General features: G+C 34.6%; 4 protein-coding genes across 6 annotated transcripts in view; 3 read left to right on the top strand and 1 right to left on the bottom strand.

Moving 5' to 3' along the window:
* Positions 1,756-2,566, top strand: LOC104741875 (putative cytochrome c oxidase subunit 6b-like). 2 transcript variants are annotated; one of them, XM_019235722.1, is made up of 3 exons: positions 1,756-2,079; positions 2,173-2,267; positions 2,350-2,566. In XM_019235722.1, the coding sequence occupies exons 1-3, from the start codon at positions 1,829-1,831 to the stop codon at positions 2,424-2,426; spliced, it is 423 nt and encodes a 140-aa protein (XP_019091267.1). In that variant the 5' UTR covers positions 1,756-1,828; the 3' UTR covers positions 2,427-2,566. The 2 variants fall into 2 exon arrangements, with proteins under 2 accessions (XP_019091267.1, XP_010461103.1); XM_010462801.2 differs by having other exon boundaries at positions 1,757-2,079; positions 2,173-2,254; positions 2,351-2,566.
* LOC104741874 lies at positions 5,791-9,516 on the top strand. Of its 2 annotated transcripts, XM_010462800.2 has the most exons (6): positions 5,791-5,979; positions 6,834-6,998; positions 7,256-7,317; positions 8,070-8,157; positions 8,381-8,483; positions 8,563-9,516. In XM_010462800.2, the coding sequence occupies exons 2-6, from the start codon at positions 6,877-6,879 to the stop codon at positions 9,169-9,171; spliced, it is 984 nt and encodes a 327-aa protein (XP_010461102.1). In that variant the 5' UTR covers positions 5,791-5,979; positions 6,834-6,876; the 3' UTR covers positions 9,172-9,516. The 2 variants fall into 2 exon arrangements, with proteins under 2 accessions (XP_010461102.1, XP_010461101.1); XM_010462799.2 differs by lacking the exon at positions 5,791-5,979 and having other exon boundaries at positions 6,709-6,998.
* On the top strand, positions 13,749-15,317 carry LOC104741873 (probable BOI-related E3 ubiquitin-protein ligase 2). The gene is made up of 4 exons (XM_010462798.1): positions 13,749-13,944; positions 14,039-14,121; positions 14,215-14,543; positions 14,642-15,317. Exons 1-4 carry the CDS (start codon positions 13,889-13,891, stop codon positions 15,152-15,154), a joined length of 981 nt encoding a protein of 326 aa, XP_010461100.1. The 5' UTR covers positions 13,749-13,888; the 3' UTR covers positions 15,155-15,317.
* The window catches only part of LOC104743734 (transcription initiation factor TFIID subunit 1), a 10,508-nt gene continuing 6,237 nt past the window's right edge, over positions 15,552-19,822 (bottom strand). Inside the window, exons 10-18 of the mRNA XM_019235536.1 lie at positions 19,726-19,815; positions 19,397-19,603; positions 18,843-19,049; positions 18,254-18,737; positions 17,965-18,173; positions 17,732-17,836; positions 17,580-17,636; positions 16,314-17,495; positions 15,552-16,073 (exon numbers count right to left, since the gene is read on the bottom strand). Coding sequence (XP_019091081.1) covers positions 15,711-16,073; positions 16,314-17,495; positions 17,580-17,636; positions 17,732-17,836; positions 17,965-18,173; positions 18,254-18,737; positions 18,843-19,049; positions 19,397-19,603; positions 19,726-19,815 — 2,904 coding nt within the window. The 3' untranslated portion in view covers positions 15,552-15,710. The remainder of the gene's footprint in view (positions 16,074-16,313; positions 17,496-17,579; positions 17,637-17,731; positions 17,837-17,964; positions 18,174-18,253; positions 18,738-18,842; positions 19,050-19,396; positions 19,604-19,725; positions 19,816-19,822) is intronic.

Genomic DNA, 19,822 nt, shown 5'->3' with positions numbered 1-19,822 from the left:
TTATCGACTAATTTTTTATGTTCTCACACGGTATCCAGATTGAATTAACGATCAAATTGATCATCGTCGCTCTTCTATTCTATCTTGGTGTATAGAGAGAGCTCTATTCGATTTCAGTTTATACTAGTTTTCTGACTAAGCCTGGCCCGTCCGGTGGTTTTTGTATCTTCCTTCTCTTAATAAATCCATATTGATAAATGTTTTTAGCATGGGAGTATGTGTGTGCACGTGCGATGACATGCCATGTGTTGTTTTAATATTGGCAGACGGTAATGGCTTCGAAAGGGAAGAAGCCAATGATGTGTTTTGGGAATAAAAGAAGAGAAAAGGCAAAGAGTCCAACGGCATCTAGTTGTACTGAGAGTGGCCTCTTTAAAGCTTTTTAATGGGCATTTGTGGGACTCATTATCGTCATCTTTTTTGCCCATCCGATCGTCCCAAACGGCATATAATTGCCGAATTACGTAATCTCGGCCGTTGGATTCTCAAGAACTTGTTAGAAACGTGACACAACATTTAAAAAAAAATCCACAGTATAAATTAGTTCGACATGTTGTCATTTTGTTTTTGTAATCATGTAACAGTACTATTGGTACTATAAAAAAATGAAATAGAAAAAGGAACAATTCTGGAACAAGCATGTGTCATGATGTTGCCAAACCCACTCACACCACGTAAATTGTTTCGTCCGATTGTCCAACAATGTAATATATATATATATATATAAAATAGTTAATAAAGAAATGTGGTATTTTAACTTCTAGTGTGGTAAGCGTAAGCTAAGTGGTAAGTGAGATGTGATTAATCCATAAAACAAATCTTTTGTTTTGATTTATGAACAGGTAACCAACATTCACCTACTTTTTTTACAAACTGATCGGTTGATTATAAATATGAACAAATCCACATAATAGTGCTCTAAGCTATCTATCTAATTTATATATTGAGGAGGATAGGTTGAAAGTGCTACTAACAAAACTAGGGATTACGGAGAAAAAGATCATGGAAATAGCTAGCTTATGGTTATGGAAGTGAATAATCAGATCATACACAACTAGTAGTTGCTTTCTCTTAACTACTCCTATTTCATAGTGATCTACTGGTAAAAAAATTATCTTGGAATTGGAAAATAATTGTTAATCAAGTTGGCCCGTTATGGATGCTTTAAATAATAAGAATACATTATAGGTCCCTCAGAAAATTAGTTGAGGTTTCAGTTCGAGATCCTTTGGTTATAATTTTTTTTTGTTGACTACAATTATTGTTTTTAAAATTATACACATGAAAATTTTATGAACATTGTTATTCTATTTTTTGAATAATATATAAGATCATATGATAAAACTAAATAAACTGTTTTTTTTCTGGCAGCCACACATATTGGATTAAACATTTGGGATGTTCCACTAGACAACATTCTTAATTGTATGATGACATGCTAAACAGGTCTATTAAGAACAACTTAGATGATCAAAGAGTGGAAAACAAAACTAATAATAAGACGAGATAAATTGAGTTTTAGAAAGAAGTTATCCCAAACGATATTATGCTTTATGTAATTTTAAGTTGGGCCATACCTTAAAGAGTGATTAACATGCTTTATTTAGGCCCATATATAGTATATTTGAAACGTTACTCACGCAAGCCCCCAAGTTTTGACCATAGCAAAAAGAGAACACATGCAAGTCTCTCGATTAAGTCACGTGTATACCAACCGCTTTGACGTGGTATCGATCATCCGCTATTAAATCCTTGCTGTTGAAGGCAAAGATGAAATAAGTTCAAAAACAAAACCAAAAGTTCCCCAACTTGTAAAGTTTGATCGGAGATGTCGTCGGCGCAAATGGATCCACACGACAAGATGAGATCTCGCGACTTGAGTAAAGTCGCGAGAGGCCAGCAAGCACCAAGACCAGCTCACGCTCCCGGCACGGTATCGCCGCCACCGCAAAACGAGGCAACTTTTCGTGCTAAGAGAGGAGAGGACGGTGGACAAGAGAAAGATTCGGAGGCGGATGAGCGGTCTCCGGTGACTAATGAAACACGACATTGTTTCAATCGATACATGCAATACCATAAGTAAGTTTTAAAAATTGGTTACCACTAACTAAATAAATGATTAAAGTGCGTGATTAGTATACTTCATGATACTACGTTTTAATGCATAAATAGGTGTATTGAGAAAAATGGAAGAGATGCTAATGATTGCAACAACTTAAGAGATTATGTGCGTTCAATGTGTCCCGAAGAATTGGTGAGCAAATCTTTCGTAATATTTTATTGCTTCTTACTAAACATAGTTTTTTTTTGTGTGTAATTTTCTTGTTTTTGTTGGGTTTTGTTTTGTAAGGTGGAAAAATGGGAGAAACAGAGAAAATCTGGGACATTGCCATCCTCAGTATGAAGACTGGATTATATATAATTAGAGTTGTTTACTTTGGTCGCTGTGTTGATGATCTATAATACTTAAAACCAAAACCAGTGATAAATTAAATAACCAATTAAATTAAGTCATGTCTAAAGACTAAAACCATATTTTTGTGTTAATCTTGATCTGTCTTGAGAATTTTTGCGGTTCATTCTGCAAGTCCCATCCAAATCTGACTCTAAATACTCATTCAACCTCAGTTCAGTTCTCGTTCTTCCATATATAGAACTTGGAATCGAGCTTGTCTTATCTATGTTGCATAGTCAATATATTAAAGCTGCAAAATCTGTCGAATTGAAACATAAAAAGACTCGTTCCAGAACGTAAAAACTATATGAAGTTGGACTTACCAAAATCAAAGAAGGTAAACCTAAGTAAATAAATTTGTGTCTACCAAATTGACTACTACCTTAAAGGTTTGATCTGGCTCCATCAGTTGGTATCAGAGCTTCAAGATAGAAGCTTTGATGCCAACTGATAGGTCCAAATCAAAGCTTCAAGGTACAAGTCAGTAGGCAGAATGATGTATTGGTTTTAACATTGCTACGAAAAGAATCTTAAACAAATCTTGTTACATGAAAAAGAGTACATAAGGAACAGAGTACTTGTGCGCACCCTAAATTACTTCCATCGATCATAACGTGTCTATTACATATATATGAATCGATTTGACAGAATAACCCTAATTACATCGGCTAAGAACATAGATTAGTGGGCTTGTATTGCACTTATCATGTGTCACAATGTTGGGCTTCATTATGTTATTTTTGTTTCATTCTTCTATTAATCTAGTCCTACTTGATAAGGAACGATTTTTAGGTTTTTACTCCTTTTGCTAAAACATGGAAACCATCAATCTTACACTAAAATTGGGTTTCCAAAATTAGTTATTAATATTTTTATCATGACACCTATCAAATGTGTTGATGAGAGAATATTCTACGTGTAAAGGGTATTCAACTTGGTATTTTAAAAGATTTTATAGTATTTTTAAAATTACTCAATTGCTGATTTTTAAAAATCTTTTAATATCCTATGTTATTCAACTTAGATTTATGTAAAATGATTTAAAATAATTTACAATCTCTTGTTCTTCAATTATTTATAAAACTTACTTGAAATATACTGTTATTCAAAATATCACAACTATTAAAAAAACTGCTACTTTAAATGATTTTAGAAGATTTTGATTTGTTTTCTAGTTGAAAATACTCCCCCTCAAAATCCTACCTTTTGAGATAGAATTTTAAAAGATTTGGTAAGAAGAAAAAAACTGTATTTTCTGGAAAATCAAAATTGAAACAAAAACAGTCTCACCTCGTCACATCTACTAGCTCTTCCCCACTCCTCCGCTCCAATCCCACCAGCGATTGCTTCCTCTCTCGTTTCGGATTCAAGTTTTTTAAATTGATTATGATTTGTTTTGCATTTGGCAGTCTCAATGGGAGATATATACAAATGACTGAAGATGATCAAGTGACTAGCTTATCCGAGAGAAAACGATTCCAAGATGCAGGACTATCATTGAGAATCGTACTAGCTCAATGAATTAAACACGCTCTGGTGATTTCATTTTCAATGTTAAAATCACCAAGTCTGATTTGATAATTTTGTTTCAGGTATAAACCTTGCAAGAATGCTTGGAGACAAATTTCCAAAGCAGCAAGACAGCCGTTTAAGTGCAAAGCCATATATAAGCATGCCTGTGAATATCGATCAATCTAGTAAGATGTATATGTTTAGTGGACTAGGTAAATACATAAACGTAATAAGTTTGTCCCTTGTTCTCATTCTGAAACTTAAAATTCAGTAGTAGGAGCTGAAACTTCGGTGTGTTTTGATGCATGATCAAACTTGGATCACATGGAAAATGCTGTGAAGAAGTTTGATGATTGTCCATTCATCCTCGGCGAGCTTAGTTATTGTAAGGACGTTGTCTCTTCTTTCTTTTGATTTAGCTTTGAGTTAATGTGTTTGAGGAATCAGAATTAAAGGTTTGTTTACTTGTTACTTACTACTAAACCTTAGCTCTGTTGCAGATAATGAAGAGATGATGGTTCATGGCTCTGTTACAGATAGCAGCTCTCGATGATGATCCATGTAAGAGGATAGGAAGAGATGGGGGCAGTGAAAGCTACGAGTACCTAAGAGAGGCTTTTGTCGACATAATTACATCATCGTCATCTCAGTTCTAAAGACAATTTTTTTTTTTTGTTATAAAGTATCCTAAAATCTCTCAAAATCTAATAATAAAATCTCACCAAATCACAAAGTATTTTTAAAAAAATATATAAAAACTCTAATAAATAACCAAAAATCTTCGAAAAGCTCAATCAAATCTTGCAAAAACCTAAAATATTTAAATCACACCAAATCCTTTAAAATACAAGTTCAATACTCCCTTGTAATAAAAAGATTATACATAAATTATTAATTATAAAAAATGATTATGCAATAACTCCTTTAAATCACTTATATATAAACCAATAAGATTGCCTCATGATTTCCCATCAAACAAAATTATATCATCAAGAATACCACCTTTGATGCAAGCTAAATTTTATTGGCTTATACCAATCTTTTTTTTTTCTAAACACAATCACAATTTTGATGTAATAATGTTAAATTTAATTTTTGCTATCTTATGTCAGGATCAGGAAAATGCAATATATATATATATATATGAATTACAATTGAATGCAAAAATAGGTAAAAACATAAGCAAAACAAAAGTGATCCAATCTCTATGCATTTATTTTTTAAATATATTTTCTCAAGTTGTATTTTTTTCATTATTATCATGCTTTATATTTTTGTTTTATTTAGAGTAAAGACAATACATAAAATTATCTTGATAACATTTCTAAATTAAATCATATTAAAGGTCCTTTATTTTTTGTTGGTTTGCCAAAAATTAGGAAATCTGTTACGATTACTAGGCTACTAGCTACTGGCATCAGGGGCGGACTCGCGTTGTGGTGGGGGGGGGGGGGCACTTGCCATTAGTAAATATATATATATATATATATTACATTATACGTATAGTAATTAGTAAAGTAGTCAATTTGAATTAAAACCCATATATGGTCGAAGTAGTGGGTTCGACTCAACCTAGTAACAATCTGTACCCACCAACATTTTTTTTAAGGTCTGCCTTTTAATTTATTGAGCTAATTGTATACACTTCCAAACTTCAACTTTGATAATAAATTTTAAGAAGATTGACTTATTAGTGGGTTTAATAAGCCTGGATAAGGTTCTGATAAACTCCACACGATTTTCTCCTTACGGGATGAAGAATATCTCATCAAGGTCCAAGTCATCAATAGTGTTTTCTCCTTACGGGACGAAGAATATCTCATCAAGGTCCAAGTTATCAATAGTGTCTCGCTTCACGGCATTTTCGGTGGCAACTCTCTCCACTATTGCTTTTGCTTTAGGCTTTAGCTTTTGCAGAGTTGATCTTCTCATCCCACCCCACTCAGTAATCATTCAAGTATTTGGCCGCAAGCTTAATGGCATCATGCTTCTCTTTAATCGTTGGTATCCCTGTAAGTTTTTTTTCCGCGCATCAACTTACTTATACTTATTTAAACCTACCATTTGATATCGAATCTTCTATATAAGGTGTTATTATAGAAGTTTTGATAAACATATTGTTATGTCTAAGATCAAAGCTTCAAACATACATGTGAATTGGTAAAATTATTCACTGTCTTTGTTAATCAATTTTAACATCTACACAACTGCTGCATACTATATCCACAAAAAGATGCTACACAAAAGGAATCAAATATATTATGGAAAATCAAAAGTCCTTACATGATAAGAAATTAAGAACAATTCTTATCAATAATCTAACTACAGTACGTCATTTTAAATTGTGTTTTAACAATAAATTGTAAATCTAGAAAAGGATATATAATATTGTTTTTAGTATAACATTTTTAAAAGATTTCGGATAAAATTTACAATTTCAAAAGCAAAAACAAATTTGTATTCTTATTATTTTTAGTTAAATAACCAGCTAAAATTTGATATTTTTGAATATTGAAATACATATTAAAAATGCATTTAATCATTTATCAAACCAAGAAAATAAATTGAATCAAACATATCCCCCGGATTATAAGTAAAGTTCATGATTTGGTTAAGTTCGGTTCAATTCAAAGAGAACTTATTGGGCTTTCGATACAGGCCCATAAAACGACTCACGTGTTACTTTTTTTAATAACCGGAGCCCTAGACCCGCCGTGGAATCGAGCGAGAGAGAGAGAGAGAGAGAGAGAGAGATCACTTGTCTCAAAAAACAGAGCGACAAAACAAAAAAATTAAAAACCAAACCTTTCGATTCCAAATTTTAGCTTTCTCTCTTTCGTTCAGTAACGGTTTTTAATTTTGACAGTTAAGTACCGTTTCAATTTTATCTCCCCGTGAAAGAAAGAAAGATGGCGACTTCTTCACCGTCTCTGAGTAACAATGGCCTCTCCGCCGTCGTCACTCCTCCCAAGACTCTCCGTGGTCTCAACAAGCCTAAGTGTATCCAATGCGGCAACGTTGCTCGCTCCAGGTCTTGTTTCTTCTGGGGATTTTGAATTTAGGATGGTTCTTGGATTTATGATGTTAAAAGGAATCGGATTTAGGGTTTTTAAGTATTGGGGTTTGAGTTTTCTCCATGATTTGGGGACTGATACGTCTAAATGTTCGTGAGATTTGGTTAAAGTTTTGAGCTTTAGTTTCGAAAGATTAGTTTTTTTTTTGAGGTAATTGTGAGTGTGATGCTGGTTTATTGATTGTAGTGGTATTGCTTGGATGTGTTCATTGCAGGTGCCCGTTTCAATCTTGTAAGGGTTGTTGTTCAAGAGCAGAGAACCCCTGTCCGATTCACGGTATGGTTTCCCCTTCGAATCTGAATTTGAGAAGATAATTTAGCTAAAGAAATCAGTTTTAGAGTTTAGTGTTAACAACGTTGATAGGGGAATTCTTGTCATTGTTTCGTTTACTTGGTAAGTTTGGGAGTTTAGTGTTCATTGAAAGATGGTTAGTGTCGGAACTAGAGAAGAAGAGTATTGGAAGACTGATTCATGGTATGGTCTCCCCTTTTCGAATCTGAAATTGAGAAGAGAATTAGCTAAAGAAATCATTTTTAGTGTTTAGTTTTGATAACATTGATAGGGAAATTCTAGTCATTGTTTCTTTCACTTGGTAAGTTTAGATGGTTAGAGTGGAGCAATGAAACCAATAGAGAAACTGGACCTAGAGAAGAGAGTATTGGAAGACTGATTCTTTGAGAGTGCTTGTTATTTAGCTGAGAGATATAAAGTGATGTTTATCATGGCTTGTTTTGGGTGCAAATGGTTGCACAATTGAAAAAGTTGAAGGAGTTGAAAAAAATTATTCAACCAAATTTCACCATTTGAATGGAAGAGGTTGAAGAAGTTGAAAATAATTATTCAACCCATTCAACCTAAAAAGTTGAAAAAATAAACTAATCCTACTGCAAAAATGTTCAACTTGTTCAACCACTATTTTGGAGATGAATGGGTTGAATATTATTCAGCCCAATTTTGTTCAACTTAAAATTTTCAATTCTTTCAATTTTAAGCAACCATTTGCAGCCTTTGTGTTTATGTCTCTGCAGTTCTTAAAGTAGCTGCAACGCCTGGTGAGAAGATGCAGGCGCCAAGTACACCATCATCAGACCAGAGATCATCTGAGGGCACTCCCGGGTATAAATGCAAACCAGTTTTCTTATTTTCTGATTTCTTAGTGCTTTTGGGGGAAAGTGAATCTGTGATGACAAACTGGTGTACTTACTTTGTTAGGGCATTTCTTAGCTATCTTGGTTTATTGAACGCAGTTGATATTCAGATGCTATATATGTATATTCTCGTGGAACTAAAAGATGGTCTCTTTAAGTTGACATTGTTCTTCTGTTGGAAACTGCTTCAGGACTACAACTAGGGTTTCGTCAATCCGCCAACTCTCTAGCAACTTTGCTCAGTTTAATAACTTGAATGCTTCCGCCCGCCAGAGAAAACCTTTGACGATAAAGGTACTAATTGACTTCATTACTCATCGAAAAAATTCTCCTATTAGTTGTTTTTCTCTAATCAGTTGTTCTTCTAATCTAGGATGCTCAAGCTTTAAATGAGTGGCGGTTTACAAAGCTTAAAGAGTATAGAGACAGAAACATCGAAGTAGAAAATGAAGCTTTTGATCGGTACATGAGTAATGTGAATTTACTCGAAGAAGCATTTTCATTTACATCTGCTCCTGATGAAGAGGTTCCCGGATCAGCAGCTTCTGAGCAAAACAGCGAGGAAAAAAATATGTCAGAGCTTAAACTGAGACTGAGATCGAACTCTGCAAGGACAGAGAGCTTTAAGAAGCAGATCACAGAGACTGTCAATGCCGGTTTGTTTAAGCTTAAGAAACCGGAATTTGGTGGTTCTTCAGATGATCAAGATGATATGAAAAGGCGGAGGAAAAGAAAGAAATGGGAAGAGAAAGGTTCAGCTTTGAATGACATAATAGATAAACTGAACAAAGCAAGAACCGAAGATGATCTCAAATCTTGCTTAGAGATGAAATCAAAACTCTGTGGTCAAGTTACTTCTGCTGCAGCATCCGAGAAGAATAAGGTTTTCCCCAGTTTAGTCCGAAAAGTTGAGATGAGTGAAGAAGCACTTCAAAGAATCAGCGAGAATCTCCAATCTTTTGACAAGGTTGAATCTTTGTGAAGTTTGAGAACATTCGGTCGATGAATTGAACTCCAGTTTGGATGGCGATAAAAGCTCCAGATCTTTTGTGATCAAAGGTATTGTACAATGATCAAACACCCCTCAAAACTGATTCATAAAGACTCAAGACTCAGAGATATTCTTGTAAAGTAGTGTTGAGCATCAATTAGATATTAGAACGCAGCATTGGATAAAGCTGTTGATTGTGTATCTCATTGGATTTTTGAATTTTTTTCACTGTATGTTAGATTTAAATTTGCTTATGTGGTTGGTAATAGAAAAACCAGGTCCAAGATCATTTTATTATGTTGTGAACTAATAGATGATGAAGATTGTTTTGTTAAATTTTTTCTATCGACGTAAAATAAAAGTTGGTTTGGTTTGGTATTTGATAACCGCTCAGTCTAATTGAACCGGTCTTTTTGGAAAATAAAATCCATCCATCATAGGCCATTTTCAACACGTATATTTGAAAATGACTAAAACCAAACTTTTAGATTCTAAATTTTGTTTTGCTGCCCCAATTCCAATATCGATCAACAACAGATCCTAAAGTTTTTTTGGAAATAAAAAAATAAAATTAACGTTTAGTTGGTTTCCACTTTCAAGTTTTCAACCATATAATCTATTTTTATATATACGTATTTATGTGTACACAAACTTTGGATATATATATAGACATAAATTACTTATATGCATAGGTGTAGATAATTCAATCTGCAAACCAACTGTTAGCATGTTGACGGGGTTGTTGTTCGTTGGAACTTGAGATCAAACAACTCAAATGAGCTCATTATAAGTTAAGCTTTCAATAATTGTTAATTATATCATTGTTACCACCTAATTTCTTCTACTATGGTTTTGGTCATGTATTATTTTTAATCGCGATAAAATGTAATAATGTAAACCATTTTATTTCTATGTTGTAACTTGTAACTTATAATTATTATTGTTACCACCTAATTTCTTCTACTATGGTTTTGGTCATGTATTATTTTTAATCGCGATAAAATGTAATAATGTAAACCATTTTATTTCTATGTTGTAACTTGTAACTTATAATTATTATTGTTACCACCTAATTTTCACAATGTGGTTTGGTAATATATCAATTTTTTAATTGTAAGATAAATTATTTGATAGTGTAACCTCCCGTTTAATATTTTATGTTGTAACCTGTTCAAGCTCCGAATATTATAACCTAAAAGAGAAAAAATGGAAAAGCTTTCAAATTCACCGATGGTGAGGAAGCAACTTAATTAGCATGTAACAATCTCGCATTTGAAGAGATTATGAACCCAACCCGAAATCTATGCATTATGAAAATATAGTTCTTTTGTTTCAGACAAAATATCATTGAAAAATATTTTCTTGTTTCAAGTTATTATTTTATGATGTCATTGTAAAATTTTGATATTCATATATGTATTTTGCTTCTCTTTCATATATTAATAGACAATATAAAGTACAAGGTATAAACTTATAATATAACATTTACTATACTTGTTAGTTTGTGTGAAAATGTAAAAGATATTTATATTAAAAATGAGGAAGTAACTAGATATTCACCCACGGTACACCGCTAGACTATTTTTTAATAAAAAAAATATGTAATTTGTTTTAAAGATTAAATATATATATATATATAACTAATGTTTATTTGTATATAAAATATACAACCTTACAAATATAGATATATTAGTTAGTATAGAAATTAGAAAGTATTTTGTATGAGGTTTATTGTTTTATATTATAGTATAACATACAATTAAATAAGTAATGATTTATAGAAGGAATATATTGTGCGTGTTTTTTTTTCTTATTTACAAAAAGTAATATTTTTGTTATTAAATTTTTTTTAAATATATGTATAGGATAATTTTGTATTGTAGTTTTGTATGTTTTATATATAAAGAATCAGTTAACTTTAGTATATATAGTTTTGTTGTGAAATGGAAAAAAAAGTTGTTAACAATTATTTGTTTGACATGAATTCCTCGTTGTTTTTCTTTTAGTAAACTTTGGTTATTAAAATAGACCCAAGATGTGTGTATATAATTTGTTAGAAATGGAAAAATAGCTATTTGAACAAAATAAACTAATTCAGTATACGTAATTGACTTTTGTATTAAAATAAACTAATATTGGTTTTTTTGTTTTGTCTAGACCGACACAATTGTTTTTATCTGACAAAACAAATCTATCAACTTTTACGTCTTTGTTTCATCCCGTCCATTACGACATCTCCGCCCATCTTGATTTTTATTCAATCAAATTCATCATCCTTATTTGTCATGATTCGTCTACGAAAGAGTGTTTAAGTTTTCTGATGAAAAAATAGGAGACATGATTATTAACTTTCGATTTTTGGCATATCTAGAACACGAAAGAGTGTTTAAGTTTTCTGGTAAGCTTTGTGTAATTGTGATTGCTGATATATAATCAGGGTTTATGTGTAGAGTATTTATACACTGATCATTTAGGTCGACTAAACAAACATGTGCACGCAAAAAATATTTGATTAAGCAACTAATTGGGGAAAAATGAGGTGTAATCTGTTTTATTTTTGGAATATTTTTAGCATTTAAATTTTATTTGTTTTGAACATATATATTATGGAAAAATAATTGGATATCAATGCAGATCGAAAATCTTGGCCACGAATCCTCCTCCAAGATTGAAAATCAATTCGTTTATTGATTAGGCCAATTATTTAGGAAATGTTTGTATAGAGAAAATATTGTATTGTAAAATTGGAAACTAAATATTAGTTAAATTAATTATAAACTTAATACTTAATGGTTAAAGGTCTGGTCCGATTGTTTTGGAAATTTTATTAGGATAGGAAATCTTGTTTCCAAAAATCGAAACTTAATATTAATTAATTAAATGAAAAAGAAATTAATAATTAATGCTAATGGCATGCTTGTAAATAAGTTACAACTTGAGGATTTATTTGCTAAATATCTCAAAAATGTATATATAGATACACACAATCAAATAGTATTAATATTAGCAAAATGAAAATGAGATGATTTAGTAATTTTATTTATTTTTCATCATTTGCATGATTTGTTTCATTTGGCTGAAATTGCAATCTACATGATTAATGATTTGTTTCTTTAAATGTAACAGAATTTCAAGGGTTTCTTTTTGTTTTAAATCACTTTACTTTGTTGAGGGAAATTTTTTTGGATCCTTCATCTTTATAAATATTCGTAACTCATGTATTTTGCTTAAATTTTTTTTTGTTTAGCAGCGTTAACTTCGGAAACATTGCTATGATATTATCCATTACTTGAAAAGTAAAAGAGATGAAAGATAAAGAATAATTTAATGTCACCAAACGATCTATCTATCATACGCAAAAGGAAAAGAAAAATGCAAACTATCAACAAAGAAGGAGTAAAACACTCAAATATAAAAATGAATAGTAGTATTACATAATAAAAGGTGGGAAGAAGTTGCTGTCTAAGACTATTTTTATCGGGGCCTCTTAATAGAGGTTGCTAGGCTCACCCTTATCGCTGGACTAGTCTTAACAATTTTTAAAACATAATTATTTTTACATCATTTGAACTTTAAAGAGATTACTTTCCAAAGCAAATACTTCCATATCATTTAATCACAATTTTAAAAGTTTATGAAATGCAATAATAAAATCTTCATTGTTTAAACCTTTAAACATTAATTTTTTTTTCAAAACTAAGAACCTCACTTATAAGAGTTTATCATTGGAGGAATATAATTTTAATTAACAAACAAAAGGTTCTTATTTTTAAAAAGTACACTTTTTAATACTAAAAAAATTAAGAACCCCAAAAATTCAAACTTACCAATAAAGATGCTCTAATGATCTAATTATGTTATCTAGTATGCTAAGGAAAGAAATCAAGCAAGTCTCACACATATGTTTGATTTCTGACTTGCACTTCATTTCCTTTTTGCTAAGAAAAATGTTGTTTATGAATTTATGTTTGGCTAGTAAAATAGAAAATGTGCAAAACAATCCAATATATAGCTTTTTTTTTTCTGTTTTTGTAACAAGAAATTTAAAAATATACATCTTTTATACAACATGTACATCTTTTAATATTCCCTCCGTTGCAAAATATAAGATGTTTTAAAGAAGTTTTTTGTTTCATAATATAAGATGTTTTCAAGTTTCTATACAACTTTTAGATTAATTTAGTATTTTATATTATGTAGTGTCGTTTATGATTGATTAAACTTGTTAAAAGTAAAACTTTTTATTCTGCTTGTTTTAGTTAAAACATTGTATATTTTGAAATTGAGGGAGTAAGTTAAAAAAAAAAATAACTTGGTCACCGAATAAACAGTAGAAATATCGATTTGCGTTTTATTTATTTATACACTTTTTTTGGTTTTTCTTGGAATATGCGAGAGTAATGGCGTGGTTGAAGACACGAGAGAGAGAGAGAAGAATCCTAAAGAAAAAGCCAAAGGCATTATTATTAACAAGAAGGAAGGAAGAGAAGAGAACCAAAAGAAACAAAACCAAACCTACAAGAAAGACTCTTTCTTCTCTCTTTTATTACTACCACACCTATATTTATATATATACAAAGACAAAGATAGAGAGAGTGAAAGGTTCACAAACAAAAAAAAACAGAGTTCAAATACGTTCAAGATGATATAAGAGATTTTGTAATCAATTCACCCATTTTTATTGTTCATATTCTTCTCTATCACTAAAATGGCTGTCCAAGCTCACCAACACCATTCCTCTAATCTCATCCTCCATAACAAAAGGTTTCATTTTCTTCCCTGTAAATTTTGTTACGATCCTTTTTTTTTTTTTTAATCTCTGTTATGTTGATTACGGTTTTTTTTTTTGTGTGAACAGAAACGGGAAAGACAAGGAACAAGATTTATCGTTGCAATCACAGACTGTTTTTGAGCAAACCAATATGTTATTCAACTATGGAGGTTCGTTATGTTCTGTTTCTTTCCCCCCCCCCCCCCCCCCCCCCCCCCCCCNCTTTTGTTGAACAAAGTGAGAATGTTTTATTTGTTCTGTAGGTTGTAACCAGAGGAAAAGAGGAAGAGAAACGAAGGATCATCATCATCAAGTGTTGTTGTTACCTCAGCAGTCTCATCATCAAGTGTTGTTGTTACCTCAGCAGTCTCATCATCAGCTCCCACAAGTTATAGACTTGTCTTTATTACAACACAACTACAATCATACGACGGCGTCTTCAAATATGGTTCATACAGGACTACGTTTATCTTCCGGCGACGATCATACACAGAAGATTCGTCCGAATCTGTTCTCCGGTTCCTTTGAAGGTGTTTTGTCTGCACATTACAATTGGCAAAGCGAGGAACTTGATGAATTGCTTCGTTCCCAGGTTTTGATTTCGTCTTTGGGGGTTTCTGAAGAGTTTTTGTTTCTTTGGTTCTCAAACCGGAACGTTAAAAATTGTTCCTTTTTTTTTTTTTGTGATAGGCGGAGGAGCTACGGCGCACATTAGTGGAGAGGAGGAAGAAACACTATAAAGCGCTTATCGGTGCTGTGGAGGAGCCGTTGGTACGTAAGCTGAAAGAGAAAGAGGCAGAGATAGAGAGAGCCACGCGCCGTCACAATGAGCTCGTGGCGCGTGAATCTCAGCTTAGAGCGGAGGCGGAAGCTTGGCAAGGGAGAGCGAAGGCGCAGGAAGCCGCCGCCGCGTCGCTGCAGGCTCAGCTTCACCAAGCCGTTAACAAATGCGGTGGTGTGTCGGCGGAGGAAGGGCTAGTATTAGGAGCTGAAATCAGCGGAGTAGACGACGCTGAGTCGGCGTACGTTGATCCGGAGAGGATGAAACGGCCGACCTGCAAAGCTTGCCGGAAAATGGAAGCGACGGTGGTGATGTTGCCGTGTCGGCATATGAGCATCTGCCCGGGATGTGACCGGACAGCTTTAGCCTGCCCGTTGTGTCTCACGTTGCGGAGTTCGAGTGTTGAAGCGATCCTTTGCTAAATGGGCCTATTTCAGGCCCACCATTTTGTTATCGTACATACAACTTTTTTTTTTAGGAAAAAATGAATGCAAAATTCTTTCTTATGAATTGGAGAAACATGTAGAACATACAAAATTGTTTCTTGAAGGTATCGAACCCACATGGGAGTTCTTGGTGCCCGAACTCATACGGGAGGCTTCCAAAGCAACATACACGCTCAATAGCAGAGAAAGCTAATGCACGATAAGACGAAGGCTCAACATGGATCAACGAATTGTTCTTAGTGTCCTTAATTATTATGATGCATTCGTGCCACCTCCTGCTCTAACTCTAATCAACAAGACTCCTGCATTGGTACTTGTGATTATTAGAAGTTTATTCCTTTAACTGTTAGGAAGCCTTGAAAATTTCACAAAAAAAAAAAATAATAACGATTTCTTTTTTCTTTTTCATTACTTCGGCTTTACAACACAAACATGGGAATGTTTTCTATTCGTACAAATCATTAGCTAAGCTAAGAAACCCATTTTGGGGGACTATAAAGAGGGGATACAGATTCTATCTTACAATTCTCTCTCAGTCATTAGGATCTACTATACCTTTCTCTGCTTCTGATAACTGAACTTCATAATCATCCAACAAGTAATCACAAATCTCGAGCAACTGATCTGCCAAAGGCGGTATGCCTGGGTTACGTCTGTCGTTGTAAAGGTGGGCATTGTATGTGATCTGCCAGACGTCGTGTCTAAACTGGTCTCGGTTTCTGTACTCTATTTTCCGTACCTTATCCCGGATTGTCGAGAGATCCATCGGGCGTTTCACAACAGCAAGATAGTCCGGAGCCTCCTTCTTGGAAACCGGTTTTAAGAAGAGGCGTGACACTTCCTCTTTAAGTCTTAGTGTGTCCACTATGCGTTCCAAGATGTTTGCTAGGCCAACCTGTTGGTAATTGAACAGAGGAGAGGAAACATATATGAGTTTCATATAGCTCCTAGCTATTAGTTTCGTATTTAAATTTCAAAATCTCTTCTTTATCAACTGGCAAGACAAGAAATCTATGTGATTACAAGTTCAGGAGCGGTGAGGATATTAGACACATGAAAGCATGCTACGTGTGCTATAGAGCAATAACTTTGACTGAACAAAGGTAAAATATGGAAGCAAAGAGAATCTTACTACCTCTCCTTTTTTGCGTCGTTTTGGTTGAGGTGCATACTCTGCACCATCTCTTTCAAAGTCGGAGACGTAGCGGCTTCTGACGTTCCGCCCTCTTTCCGGCAATCTTCTATCGTTTCTCCGAGGAGGATAATCTTCTAGATACCCTTCTACTAATTCGGGTTGCAGCTTCTTTTTCTTTTTTTTCTTCTTGGCTTTTTGTCGTTCCTCTTCCTCCCTCTCACTCCTTAATACCTCTTCGTATCTTCTGATCTCAGCTATCTCATTGGGTTCTTCTGATACAGTCATATCATCATAATCTCTTCTCGTCGTTACTTCCATATGTCTTCCCGTACTTATCTCCTCTTCCTCCCACCATACTCTATCCTCTTTTGGTCTCCGCTCTAGGGAGTTCTCTGCCAATCTGAAGCTCTGCTGCTTCTGAAAACCTGCCAGTTCTGCCATTCTTTTTGTTTTACGGGATTCAAACCGTGGACTCTCCTCAAGACTACTCATGTCATGATCATTTATCTCCTTCGAACGTTTTATAACAAGTTTCTTCTGAGGCTGTTCTCTTTCTGTTGGCGGTCGTATCACGAGATGAGGCCTGCGTGATTCAGCTTGATCTGTGTCCATGCTTAATGATGGCCGCGGAATAGAAATAGTGTGCCTGCTTGAGGCTGCCTGATTTCTCTCTGTACTAGACAAAGGTTGTCCAGAAACAGAAGGCTTGTGTGGTTCGCTCTCCCCTCTCTCTCTACTAAATGTAGGCATCAATGGATACGGAGGTCTATCAGTTTCAACCTTTTCTTTAGGTTTTGCCTTACTTGAAATCTTCAGTTTGCTGATCTTAGATGTAGACTTAGTCCCAGTGTCTATGTCAGACACCACTGCTTGCTCTGAACTTCCGGGAGCTTCAGAAACAGGTTTATCTGACAGCTCTCCAGTGGGGATACCATATCTAAACTTCCTAGGAAGACCCCCAGTTTTGGCAGTTAAATTATCTCCCTTTGGAACTTCATCAGAAGTTTTTATTGTACTTTTTGATGCAGCCTTGCTGTTCTTAATAGGTTTTAGCTTGGGCTGACCTGATAGTTCTGAAGTACTTGGCTTTCCTGCAGACTTCTCCATATCTATGCCTTCAGGTTGTGATTCTGTATTTTCTCTGTATCTTGGGCAGTGTTTATTGGTTCTCATGTGCCCATGCTGAGGAATGAAAGATAATATCAGATGCTTTTATTCTAAGAAACAAGTTTAGATAAAAAAATCTAGTCAATAAGTATAAAATACCTGACCACAGGCTCCACAAACAAAGTTCTCTCTCGCTGATTTCTTTTCCTTGAATACCTGGTTTAGACCGAGAGAACGGAGAACACCTCAGAATGACCATAAAAGTATAAAATAAGCTAAAGTTTATTCATGTTGTACTGATTTGATTGCACCTTTAGGTTTTCGTTCAGTATTTTGACCTTCCTCAGCTGGCCCAAAGAATTGCTGTTCTCTTTCACCTGTTTACTTTTGGGGGTCTTTATAATTGGGATATCAACCTGCCAATGAAGGGGAATACAAGATACGAGTTGGTCAACAGATGCAAGACATCATGGTTTGACACAGTAAATGGAGAAGACAAAAGCGAATGTTTAAAAAATATATATATATTCAAACTTGTACTGACATTTCTGATGTCTTTCACGGTGCTCTCATTTACAAAGAAAGATACATCAGGTTGGACAGGTTGGATGGCAATAGGTTTCTTCTCCATGGCAATGGCCTTTCGTAACGGTTCACCAATCTGAAAACCTACATTGGGTCGTGGAGGAGGAAAGGATCCCATTCCCTCTCCCACACCTTTCATCTTCTTCTTTTTCTTCTTCTGATCCTCATCTAAATAGGAATAACCAATCAGTGTCATTGACAAAATAACCTTTAGCTAACAGCACAAATGCTTAGTTGAAAGAAAGTACCTTGCATCAGCAATCGGCATAACTCTGCATATTCAGTAGCTTCATCTTCAATTTCTTCATCTGTCTCAACTTGAGATGGCCGCCGTCTCATCTTGAGACCCTTAACTCCGTCCAACTTGTCATTCTTAGACATATTAGATTCTTCCCCCTCCCCACCTTCCTCAGCATCAAGTAGATTTTCCAGATCTCCAGCAAAGGAGTCCAAGTCACTGTTCGCCTCATTTTCACTTTCATTCTCATCACCATCAAAAGCTGAAAGGGACAAAAGCTGCCTGTCCCAAATCTCCTGACACTTTTCTCGGGCCTGCTGTTGCATCTGCAGAAAAGACATTCTCTGGCCACGAGCATACTTGCCTATGGTTGTAGGGTCAACCTTAACACCGGATGCAGCCTGCTCACTTGATAGTTTCCGTATCATAGCTATACGGTGCCATCGAGTTTGCTTGATAATTATCTCATCGGGGACATTAAACTTAAGAAGTACCTATAAATGTAAAAGCCAAACCATAACTTAATTTCAATTTTTGATCGCTTTACTTTAGTAATAGTCTAGAAGAAATATCTAGAATCTGAAACAAAAAAAGTCTACCTCTCGAGCTGCTTCCATGCTTAATCTGCGAAGATCAGCATCTGTACCAGTGACAGTTGGGGCTCCACGACCGGCTGCTGCCTTTTTCTTCATATGCCCGGCTGCAGCTGGTGCTTTTGGTGCAGCTCTGACATAGCTGAATCCTAGACCCCGTCCAGAGGGATCACCAACCCCAGTAATTTCCAAGCGCTCTATATTTGCTCTGTCCTACTCAAACCCACAAATGAAAATCAGACATGTGAGTATCGACCCGACCAAGCAACGAAAGCATGAGGGATGACTGATCAAAAGTATTAAATCAACTCCACTGACGAGATTCAGAAAGGCTGTTAGCAAAACTAGAGAAGATAGAGCTGAAATAGATTCTAATCATGTTTGTAAAGAACTAATAATGTATCACCCCGGCGTGTCTATAAAACAGAACCAAGAACAAACACGCCTTTTACGGATTATATAGCTGGTTAGGGATAACTAACTCCTAAGTTTTAATAACATAACTTACAGATAGAAACTCATGGCTAGGTAACTCCCAAATATGGATAAATGATGCTCACCTGATTCGTACAAGCAACAAAATTACTGCTTAGATTCCATGGAGTGATCTGCAACTCCCTCTCAATATGTGATGCAGCAGCAAGAGCAATAGCTTCGTCTGGGAGCTGAGCCAATGCATTTGATATGCTGGCAGGTAATGTAAACCGGGTGATCCCTAAATGTTTGAGCCGGTACAGGCCAGCTAGCATACTCTCATAGGAACACACCTGCGCCAACAAAATATAGAATATCATGCATCTTAAAGAGTATACTTCCATTTAATGCAACTTTGGACAGTAGAAACCAAATGGTGTGTAAATCATGAAATTAACTCAAAGGCAAAACTTACATGCTCTGGTGCCACCAGCTTTTTCAGCTCATTCTCAGATGGATCTGGCAATTCTTTTTTTGACCAATATTGCTGGCCATTTTTATCCCTCTGCATT

The sequence above is a fragment of the Camelina sativa genome, chromosome 14 (genome assembly GCF_000633955.1).
Source record: "Camelina sativa cultivar DH55 chromosome 14, Cs, whole genome shotgun sequence".
Taxonomy (NCBI): domain Eukaryota; kingdom Viridiplantae; phylum Streptophyta; class Magnoliopsida; order Brassicales; family Brassicaceae; genus Camelina; species Camelina sativa.
This window is presented reverse-complemented; position numbering and strand designations above follow the sequence as displayed.

Excerpts from the sequence above, each read along its gene's own strand:
- LOC104741875 (XM_019235722.1), top strand. The coding sequence starts at position 1,829 with ATGTCGTCGGCGCAAATGGATCCACACGACAAGATGAGATCTCGCGAC. Across the intron at positions 2,080-2,172 it reads CGATACATGCAATACCATAA|GTGTATTGAGAAAAATGGAA; the intron begins GTAAGTTTTAAA and ends ATGCATAAATAG. Across the intron at positions 2,268-2,349 it reads AGAATTGGTGAGCAAATCTT|GGTGGAAAAATGGGAGAAAC; the intron begins TCGTAATATTTT and ends TTTGTTTTGTAA.
- LOC104741874 (XM_010462800.2), top strand. The coding sequence starts at position 6,877 with ATGGCGACTTCTTCACCGTCTCTGAGTAACAATGGCCTCTCCGCCGTC. Across the intron at positions 7,318-8,069 it reads GAACCCCTGTCCGATTCACG|TTCTTAAAGTAGCTGCAACG; the intron begins GTATGGTTTCCC and ends ATGTCTCTGCAG. Across the intron at positions 8,484-8,562 it reads GAAAACCTTTGACGATAAAG|GATGCTCAAGCTTTAAATGA; the intron begins GTACTAATTGAC and ends CTTCTAATCTAG.
- LOC104741873 (XM_010462798.1), top strand. The coding sequence starts at position 13,889 with ATGGCTGTCCAAGCTCACCAACACCATTCCTCTAATCTCATCCTCCAT. Across the intron at positions 13,945-14,038 it reads CTCATCCTCCATAACAAAAG|AAACGGGAAAGACAAGGAAC; the intron begins GTTTCATTTTCT and ends TTGTGTGAACAG. Across the intron at positions 14,544-14,641 it reads ATGAATTGCTTCGTTCCCAG|GCGGAGGAGCTACGGCGCAC; the intron begins GTTTTGATTTCG and ends TTTTTGTGATAG.